At 43.7% G+C, this 11,045-nt stretch overlaps 1 protein-coding gene across 1 annotated transcript; it reads left to right on the forward strand.

Annotated features, from left to right (window-relative positions):
- Positions 1-4: 4 nt before the first annotated feature.
- SLC30A1 (solute carrier family 30 (zinc transporter), member 1) lies at positions 5-5,644 on the forward strand (the record flags this gene model as incomplete). Its single annotated transcript, XM_010010520.1, has 2 exons — positions 5-407; positions 3,959-5,644. Coding segments are annotated over 2 exons (1,308 nt in total), but the record flags the coding sequence as incomplete, so codon positions are not given.
- Positions 5,645-11,045: the final 5,401 nt, after the last annotated feature.

Below are 11,045 nucleotides of genomic sequence, written 5' to 3' on the forward strand. Positions count from 1 at the left end.
CACCCGCGCTACCAAGAAGAACACCTTCGGGTGGGTGCGGGCTGAGGTGATGGGTGCCCTCGTCAACGCCGTCTTCCTCACCGCCCTGTGCTTCACCATCCTGCTGGAGGCCATCGAGCGCTTCACCGAGCCCCACGAGATCCAGCAGCCGCTGGTGGTCATCGGCGTGGGGGTGGCGGGGCTCATCATCAACCTGCTGGGGCTCTGCCTCTTCAACCACCACGGCGTGGGGGGCCACGGCCATTCCCACGGCCACGGGCACTCGCACAGCAGCAGGCAGCACTCCCGCAGCGGCTCCAAGCCCGAGCAGCCACCCGGGGATGGGGAGGCTGCGCTACACCGGGAGGAGACCAGCACCTTAGTGGAGAACTGCAGCAGCTCCAACGGGGTCAGCCAGGACAAGCTAGGTAAGCTCTGCGGCACCTCTGTCCCGTCCCAGCACAGGAGTGCCAGGAGAGTGGGAGAGCACCCTTCTCTGAGTAGGGCGGTGGGTGTCCTGGTCCCTCCTCATGCTGGCTTTGTGGGGTCTCCCTGTCCTTTGTGAGCGGGAAGAGGCAAGAAAGTTCCTTAGCGGTGCTCTCGGGCACATGGCTGTTGCACCTCAACCTCACACCTTTCCTTCAAGTGCTAAAAGGAGTGCCCTAAGTTGTGTGTTTATCTTGAAGACAAGTCAGAGTGTGAAAGAGTCTTGGGGTAAAGCAGGTTGCCTTGGAAAAAGTTGGTGCTGGTAGAGAAGGCACATGACAAGAGTGTTTTGCCTAGAGACACAAGCTGTCGCAAGACGTTGCCCTAATGCCATCTGAACGGGCTGCACACCAAATAGAGCACAGCTCAACACCTTGGTCCTGGCAGCTGCGTCAGTTATTAGCTACCTGTGAAGCTAGGCTCAACCTGAGCATAACATACTGAAGTATATTCCATGGCAATAACGTCCTACTTCTTCGTGACATCCGTGTTAAGAGGAAGAAGTGTTGGAAATTACCGTGGAAGTCACGCAGTAGGCACTGAATGTGGAGCTCACTGGTGTCAAAGTACACATGTGGCTTCTTTGCATTAGTTTTCTTTAGCTTTCTAAAGCATGCTCCTTCCCACTCATTTGCACATAGAGATAAATTTAAAATCTCCCCTTCCCAATTGTGATCAAAGTGTCTGTTTAGTGGGAGGGAATTGCTTAGGTTATGTTTTAAATGGATCCAGAAGCCTGGGTAGTTTATTTTGAAGTCTCTTGGCCAAAGCCAAGTGCTGCGTGCTGGCAGAGTGCAAGGTGTGCAATTGCTCCTTCTCTACTTCAGCCATACAGCATCCCTGTAACCAGGAGGAAGGGGTTTCACTCTTCAGAGTCCATGTCTCTCCTTTGTTTTCAGGGTGACATCAGGAGACTGCTGTTTTCACTGAAATTGAGCTTGAATTGAGCAGAGTGAACTTTGCTACAGTTTCATTTTCAGTGGTCAGAGGTTCCCCTACACACTGGAGAGGCAGCTCTCTGTTTCCCCAAATCCACATTGCTTTTGAGAAGACAGGTTTTGCAAGAGGATAGGAAAGTTCTTCTGAATATAGTACACCATTTTCCTGACCGCGTAATAAGCTCTTAATGTTGGGTTAATTCCCACAAAAGTATCCTAATAATTACTTTCAAACAATGTAAAGTTCCCTTAACCGTTAATCTGATAGATACCTTGGCTTGGGAATTGTGCTTGCATAGAATCCCAGACTGGTTTGAGTTGGAAGGGACCTTAAAGCTCATCCAGTTCCAACCCCCTGCCAAGGGCAGGGACACCTTCCACTAGAGCAGGTTGCTCAAACGTGGTGAAAAGTCGAGTTTTGGACTAGTTCTAGACTAAAAGTTTAATTTACAGCATGGATTAAAACATATACTGTTCTGAGCTAGTCACCTGGAATTTCTCATGGGTGCCCTTCTGGCAATAACAAATAATTTGTTGTGGGTATTTAGGTGGTAATAGGGCATAATTTTGGTCAGAGTGAAACTTTAAAATAAGTTTGTATTTCCTCCTATGCCCTGCCATGATTATGTAATGGATGGAGTCATTCATAGTTTACCCATGCAAGTGTTACAGGTAGAGGTGCTTGGAGACTTGTGGGAAGCCGTAGGATGTGTAGGTGAAGCCTAGGGAAGTGTCTGAGAGTGGTACTATGCCTTCATTGGAAAGTACAAAGAGGGGTAGATCCTGATTTCCTAAGGTGGAAGTGGAAAGCTAGCGATAGTCTTAGCAGCTAGTCCTGCACGGGTAGCTTTGTGCATACGCTTTAAGTGTGTAGTTAGATTTCAGTGAGTGTATTTCAAATGGACATGGTTTAACCATTTGCTATTTAAAAAATAATCTCAAGAGCTTTCTGGCACAGTGTCTCCTGTTACAGGTCTTACTGACTTTTCAGATCTCCTTTGCTCCAACTACGTGGTGTGCAGCAGTCTTCCTCTTTCCTTGCCCTTATCGTGGACCCTGAGGCCTGAACTCTGTAACCAGAGCTATTTTTTCTAATTTATTGATTTCCATGGAAAGTTACAGGTCCCATATTCCGTAACTCCCTAAGGTTTGTGTGGAAAATGTAGCTGGAGCTTTCGGACTGAAGTGTGATGCACGAGGTAATGAGCCTGAGGCTTGGGACACAGCTGCATGTGAAGGAGCCCACCCCTTCTGCAGAGGGGAAGAACTTGTGGACACTTTGTGATTACAGAATCACAGGAGTGGCAGAAGCTGCAGCACTTATGAACATGTTAATATTTACAAAGCTTTGAACTGAATAACCACGGAAGCAGTAAGAGCTCCGTGTTTCAGTTTGTTGGGCCAGTGGCCAGTAGCTGTTTCTTTAACACTGGAAGTTTTCTGTCCCCAGAAGAACTTTTAAAGAAAAGTGGGAGATTACTCATGTAAAATGCTTTCGATTTTAAACACTGGAATGTATTTTCCTTTCAAAAATGTTTTTCTTTGTAATGATGTGTGTGCATTTATTTCTATACAGCTAGTTAGGTGGGTTGGAGTGGTGGTATTGCAGACAGTTTTAGCAAAGGAGGGCACTAAAATGTTGATCTGTGCATTGCATGCTCCATGCCATGGCTTTGGGCATCAACAGCTCTATGTCACTCAACACCTCTATGTCACTCAACAGCTGTACGTCACTTGCCTAAAAAAAAATGTATTTTTAATACTTTTTAAAAAATTCTCAAATATGAATAACACCAGTTCGTAGCCTGTGAGAGCTTCAGTGGTGGCTTACACTGTCCTGGAGTCAGTACTGCCAGTAAATTTAGACTTAAAAGCTCAGCTCATTGTATCTCACAGTTCTGCTGGCTCCACACGCCATCTCAGGAAAACTTCCTTTTCCTTGAATTCAGAAGTCTTGTGGAAATGAACTACTAAACCTGAAAAGAACTTACTGTGAAGCAGAACCCACACAGCTTTTGAGCTTTTGGCCTCATAAATTTGACTATGAAATAGCAGTGCAGACCTATGGTTTAAGAGAGATTTTTAGCAATGCGATGAGCCTTCTGGCTTTCCAAGAGAGGGGGAAAAACCTAAGTTGCTTAGCTCCTTAACCAGCTTTTTGCTATATGCTCTGTAATTCTGCATTTTATTTAGGAAATGAGCAGTGAGTAGTCAAGTGGTTAAACAGCTCGAAAACGTGAAAACAGGTTTTCAGCAGAACAAATTAAAGTGCAGTCATCTTTATACTTTGCTGCTCTGTAGTATAAAGCTATACTTTGCTTTATAGCTCTGTAGAAACAATCCTTCTAGACTATTTTGATCACTTACTGGGACAACTGAATATTTCTCAGCTAGAGAAAATGTTGGTAAGTGTTATGGGTAGAGTTGCTTGCTTTTAGTTTTAGTTTTAGTACTCAAATGAAAGCAAGCTTAATGTTGGTTATTATTTTACGTGGAATTACAGTAACATGTGATTTTACAGCATATGCCTAATCACTTTGCTGTTTTCTTATCAGGTGATATGAAAGACGACATGACTGACTTACAAGTGAATGGCAACGCTGGTCATTACCCTCTGGATGTAGAGGAGGTTGAAGAAGACTCCAGTGCACAGCTTAACATGCGTGGAGTTTTTCTGCATGTTTTTGGAGATGCCCTAGGTTCAGTAATTGTGGTAGTGAATGCCTTGCTCTTTTATGGGTTGTGGAATCCATGCCCCAAAGATGGGCCCTGCTTTAATCCATGTGTCAATAATCATTGCATGGAAAATGCTACTTTATCCCAAACGCTTGGCACAGCAAATGGGTCTGAGCAGGAGAGCATTACGGTGGCTGGTCCATGCTGGTTGCTGTATTTAGATCCCATCCTCTGTTTGATAATGGTTTGTATACTCCTTTACACAACCTACCCGTTACTTAGGGAGTCAGCCCTTATACTTCTACAGACTGTTCCCAAACAAATAGATGTTCATTCTTTGAACTCAAGATTACGTACCCTTGAAGGAGTTGAAGCAGTCCATGAATTACACATTTGGCAGCTAGCAGGCAGTAGGATCATTGGCACTGCTCACATAAAGTGTCCTGACCCTTCCACATACATGATGGTGGCAAAGCGCATAAAAGAGATCTTCCATGATGAAGGGATTCATGCAACTACCATTCAGCCTGAGTTTGCCAGTGTTGGCTCTGAATCAGGGAGAGGGAAATGTGAGTTTCCTTGCAGGACTCAGTGTGCTTTGAAGCAGTGTTGTGGAGCAGGAGAAGATATTACTGCAAAGAAGACAGAAAAATCACTTAGTATTTCTTGTTCAGAAGTTGTCACTGAATTTCCAAAAACTAGGAGGACTAAGCCGGAGAGCACCCCTTCAGTTAAGCTAGAGGCAAACACCGACCAAAACGAGCAGTTTGAATCATCTTTGTAACTCCCTGAGTGGTGCTACCTGGGTTCTGGGGACTTTGACAGCAGCTCTATTGCAAGAGGAAGAGACAGACATTTGAGATGCAATTTTGCCAAGTAGTGTAGTTGCTGAAGTCCTTGTTCTTGTCATACTGCTAAATCTAGAATGCTTGTTTTAAAGAACATAACATCACTGTCATGATTCAATGTGTTTGTGTTGACTTTGTACTGAGACAGACAGAAAGTGCACCAATGCTGTAACAACTTCAGAAAACCAGTTTCAACATTTCAGCAGAGACACTTTTTGCTGTGCTTCAAACTGAAATACTTTTTTTTTTTTTCCAGTGAAAAGGTATTTGAGGGATAAGCATGTAGGAACTCAGTCTGTGTTATGGATTTCTTGGACCTACTCTTTCCTTTAATATTTGATTTGTAGATATTTTAATATATTGTTTATTTAGAAGCCCTAAGGAAAACCAAAGTTCATAGAGTGTTTTTAAAGAGATAACTACTTAAAACTGGAAACCACTTTGCAGTTTCACATATTTTTCTTAAACCTATATAATAATAAATGTGAAGGCTTTTTCTAATGGATTTATCATATAGCATATTTTAAAGAGAACATCATGTGATTGTTAGAAACTGTCCCCACTTTTTCTGGTAAGGTAGTGAGGTGATTAAAATCAACTGCTTGTGAAAAGATCAGATGTGAAAGGGGTGTTTTTCAATCAGCGTGGAAGTTCAAGCTACTGTATAGTGCTCTGTGATCAGGACGTGAGACTGACCGATAAAGTAATGCATCCTTTCATATTTCGTGGATTTTTCTGGTGTTTTTCCTTATTTCCAAGTTGTGTCTGGTCATAAAACTCTTCAAAGTTTAATGAATCCTTGACTCACAGTGCTATGAATGAAGAGCTGGAGCTTCATTTTCACTTGATGCTCGGTTGACTAAGATAAAAGAATTAGTTATGTCAGGAAGTGCTCTGTTGGGGAAAGTCTGCCAAGCACCGACAGTCTAATTTGTGCTTTTGAGCACAGACAGTCGCCTCCGTAACAACTAATTCAGTGATGCATTTTGCTTGTAGCTGAGTGTGTCTGTAAGCACCTGCTGTGACAGTAGTCCTGGTCCCTCCCCTGTGTCCTCAGGAGCCTTCCGGAGACTTTTGAGGAAGTGGGGCAGGGAGCAGGATTTCATTGCTGTGTTTCAGACTTTGGCATGTTTTTGTATCACATAATTTCTCTTAAGTAGCCAAATTTATGGTTTAAAATGTTAACTGGGTTAACTGACAACTGGCTCTAAAGAAGCTGTTACAGTATGCTGCCAACTTACACCTTCACAAAGGAGAAACTGGTCGATGGACTCTCTGAGTTCGGCAGAGACTGAATGAGAGTTGAAGATAAAACACACAAGAGATCTAAGTAAAAGCCTGACCCTTTCGATCCACCCTCAAGTTATGTATGGGATACAGTGTTGTGTGATTTAATTGACTGCTCCTATGCTCAAAACTGGAAAGCATCTTGGATCTTCCATTGTTTGCTCTATGGCTGTGGACATGGTAAACACTCTGCCTCAGTTTCCCCATCTTAAAATGGGATTAATACCTACCTCACAGGGGTGTTGTGAGGCTTAACTCTTGTGCAAAGAGGTCTGAGATGTCTTACGGGAAGGCACTGGAAGGAGTGTAAGATACTAAATTACATGGTGTTTACTACTTCTACAAATGTATTGCAATACCTAGGCACAACAGAGGGAACTGAGGATCGTTTTGGCCTTACAAAATTCTTTGATGCTGTGGTTTTCAGGTTTTTAACAGTATTTAAATGTAGATTTTTTTAAAGAAAAGAATGTTTTGTTAGTGAAGGGAATGTAGCTTTGCCTCCGGATGCAGAACACCTCCTAGTTGGCATTTCTAACACGTCTCCTATGGTAATTGCTCCTAAGTAGTTCAAAATAGTCTGCTGCTCCTCAGACCTGGATTGGCCCAGGTCATGTCAGTGGTCTTACCCAACTTCTCAGCAGAGCATTGCAGTCAACTCTCGATTATCCATGGGTGGATTACCAGTGTTGTACATTAACTGTGCAGTCTACAGGGCCAGACTAGCTCTGTATCGCATGCCAATGCGTTGGCCAAATGCTAGGTGCATTGGAAAAGTAGAGGAGCTCAGTCCAGTTTCACACGAGCTCCCTCTCACAGGGTTTGTTAGCTTGGGTGCAGTTAATTTTGCCTCTTGGCTGCTCAGATGCACCCACAGGAAGCTGGGATGTATGGTTGGGTCGGTTCAGCTCTGTGCTGGCTTGGGGATGTTGGTGCATCACAGCCATGAGCATCGCTCGCCTTTTTCTGTGTTTATGCTTATTGTATAGTCTCATAAACTAACTTAAATGTGTTAATATAGTATTTATATGTTTTCGTTTTGTCTGAATTTCTTTCTTGCTTCTGTTACCTGTATATGATCTAGAGTTGACTGTTAAGTAAGATCTCGTATAAGACTACATTTGCAGAATATGCTACAACTGCTAGTATGCTACAAAGTATTAACCAAGTAAATTTTGAAATGAACAAAGTACTATTTTTTTTTTTTTAAAATGTGTATCCTTGCTTTTTATGGTAAACTTTCACTAATTATTTTGCTCACTAGTTTAATATCGGTCACAGTTATTAGGATGAATTCTTGAGGCCCTGCTGGATATCACTGATGCACCCTAGAACTACTGCTCTTTAGTTTGTTAAACCCCCAAGCACGAAGACAAACCATAGTAGCACTGAGAAGCCTGACTTCCTTCTCTCCTGTTGCTCTTAGAAGAAGAGAGCAACTACTGAGTCTTGAGAGTTGCCACCATTTGTTAACAGTCTCAGTCAATGCATCTGAATAGATGGAGTTGTAGTCGCTACTTCCATTGTAACTATTTAATCTTGTTTTGGTGCCAGAAGTCGTATTTTTCTATTCTGTGTCCATTGCAGGCAATGGCTAGCTTAAAAGACAAAAAGCTCTCCTCCTACCCCTCCATTATTTTTATTATCCGGACAGGATGCAGATGTGATGATGATGATGGCGGGGGCAGAATGGGACTTGCATGGTCTCTCTGTCCTGTGCCGTGTTGCCTGTGCAGCACCAGCTGGTGTTAATGTGGCCCTTTAGTCTCTTCAGCCCTCGATGGTAAATTCCCTGGAAGCACATAGCCAGGTCAGGTTGGTGGCTGTACAGCAGCAGAAACACAAGTTTTGTGTTCGTTCCAGCTGTGTGAGACCCGACTGTAGCCTGCTAGCTTGCAATAGAGTTTGATTTTTTCTTTAACCTTATCTTTGTGTGGTTACACAGACTTGATTTGTTCTGAAGATCACAGTTCCGGAATTATGGGAGCATTCAAAAACACTGCACAGTCTTTTTCTCCTTCCCCCCCCCTCCCAAAACATGAAACCAGTGAATCTCATGTAAGTGAGCACTGCAGTGGTGGGGAGCTAATTGTATTGTGTATCACATTCCTGAATTTTTAAAATAAAAGAATATGGAACACTGATTTTGAGGAAAAATAAGTTTGTATTTCAGTGTCAAGATTGCTTAGGCTTCTGATTAAATGTGTTGGAGATGTACAAACATCATCGGGTGGAATATTTTATGCTTAGTACGTGTCTCATCCAGAAACATGCTGGTTTAGAATCACTTCTTTGATTGTATCTTTATCAGGGACTGTAGGACAAGGGGTGATGGATTCAAACTGAACCAGGGGAAGTTCAGGTTAGAGCTAAGGCAGAAGCTCTTCCCTGGGAGGGTGCTGAGGTGCTGGCACAGGGTGCCCAGAGGAGCTGTGGCTGCCCCATCCCTGGCAGTGTTCAAGGCCAGGTTGGACACAGGGGCTTGGAGCAACCTGCTCTAGTGGAAGGTGTCCCTGCCGGTGGCAGGGGTTGGAGCTGGATGATCTCAAGGTTCTTTCCAACCCAAACCAGTTTGGGATTCTATGGTTCTTTATCTGTCTCTAAGGTACAGTGCAGAAATAATTCAGACACTCAGTGTCACTGTACCGCGAAGCAGTTTGCTTCTGTGGAACCCCTTATGATCTTAGCTTGATTGCTTTCAACAACCACTCCAGGCTTCTGGTAATATCTGTTATTGCTGCATCACGGTGTTTGGTACGGGCATACGCACAGTTATGGTAAAGGCCAAACTAGCCCCAGCTTGTGACTCTCCAGAAGTCATGGTAAGGGCTCCATGCTGCGAATTTCTGTATTCATGAATAGTTTCATGGGGCTGACAAGTACTTACTTGCGTGCCAGGAATTACTAGTGGGAGCAAGTCCAAAGCTTCTGCCAGTACAGCCTGGCTTTTGAAGAACTTCTGAAAGTACTCACACTTCATGGGTGTATTAAAGTCAGGAATACTGTGGTGGTTCTGGGCTCGCTGCAGAAGCACTATCACTTTGTTAGAATTCCAGGATTTGTTCTTTTTCCCTATTCTCCAAAACGGAAGGAAGAAAAGCCCACTGAGTGTCCCAGGACTTGCTGACAACTTCAGCTAAACCGACAGTGCTGTTTGTTTCTGACCTTGGGCCATCTGAATTTATTGAACCCTGCCTATGGAGTTTGGGGAGGAGGGATAAAGATTCCTGCCATTCTCCTTCCCCTGCCCCCTGCTTTGACTGCACTTCCTAATCTCTTCAGCTATGGAGAGACTAGGGACACACACACACACACACAAAGGGGGCGAATTCTGTAGCTAGATATTCTGAGTTCCACGTGGAGGGAATGGGAAATACTGCTAACTATATTTAAGTGTGCCCTGACTGTTTTAGTTTCATAGCATAGCACCAGTTCCACCCTTTCTAGGTATGCATTTAAGTTGTTCAGCTCCGTAGCAACTCTGGTTTTCCCTTTCTCTGCTGGAAGCAAGAGGTGGATGCTCCGTTGGCCTGAGCTAAAGCCAGTCTGGACAGTTTTCCAAATCAAACGTAGCTCTGCTGATAACAGGAGGTCTGTTTATTCCTTATGACCTTCGCTTTGTGTGGTTTGCAGCTGTGAGCTGCAGCACCCTGTTTTAGCACGCTCACGTTTCTGTGTTTTTACATCCACTGTGCTATCTAGGGAGTTGAAGAGCAAAACCACGATACTGACAAATAGCTTTCATCTACATGTCTCCAGAAAGCCCATGGGATTCGTTTTTGTATCTTTTCTGTCCTGGGTCCTATTTCTGAGCAATGTTGAGCTGTGAGTGGCATAGCTGGTGTTCTTCCGTGAGATTTCTTTATTCCTTCGTTCATTTTGGGAGTGGTTTTCTGCTATTAGGTATGGAAGTCCTGAGAAAATAAATGAAACTCTTGAATGTCAAATACCTTTAGTTGGGATTTCTTTCTCAGGTCATTTCCTAGGAAGACATTTGACCAGTAAAAATGCACTTTCACTGTCTCCCAGCACCTCAGAAACAAGTACAAATAGCACAGGCAGAAAAGGAGGTTAATAAATGGGTTGCAAAGTCATGGCATCCAACTCTCTGCATTCCAAGTGCAATTAAATCATAGTTGCTCAGTTCTAGTGTCATGTGAAGCATTAATTATGCAAAATGCATTTTTTTCCCCCTGTATTTTTCCCCCCTAAGGAAAATAAGGTAGGCTTCCTAACAGAAGTCAGGACTGGTTTATTTAATGTCTTGGAAGGCAGCTACTGTAGAGCAGAAGGTGTTTGGAGTTTTCAGCTTCCTTTGTTTCAATTCAGAAACACTGCAGTTGGTAAAGTTTGGTGGGAGGAAAGTACTAACTGCGGAAAAAGATGCAGCTGACAGCAGTGATACTGAGGAGGGCAGGATCGTTACTAATACCTGCCTTGGGCTGTTCACCAGCTTGCAGTGAGGAGTTCACTTTGGAGCCCTTCGCCTGCGCAGCTTCAGCAGCTGCTTGCTTCTGCTCCAAGAGGGAAAAGTGAACCTTTACTATTAGTCATATATGCAGCAGGGTAGATTTGGTTGTACATGAGCCTGGGGCTTGCCTTTTCCAAAGCTGCTTCTAGTTCATCATGAAAAGATGTGATTTAAACTTTATATGAACACCCTTCAGGAGAAATGCAAGTGTGGGCATTTGTAAATAACAGGATGGGAAGGGAAGCTCAGGTCTATAGCTTACTTTTGCTTTACCTTCACCCATGTTACTCCTAGACCTTCTGTCCCAGATGGTTACCTGACCACCTGCAACACCACATCCAGCTCCTGGAACAATTCCTG

Source organism: Nestor notabilis, unplaced genomic scaffold (genome assembly GCF_000696875.1).
Source record: "Nestor notabilis isolate BGI_N333 unplaced genomic scaffold, ASM69687v1 scaffold5130, whole genome shotgun sequence".
NCBI classification, from domain to species: Eukaryota; Metazoa; Chordata; class Aves; order Psittaciformes; family Psittacidae; genus Nestor; species Nestor notabilis.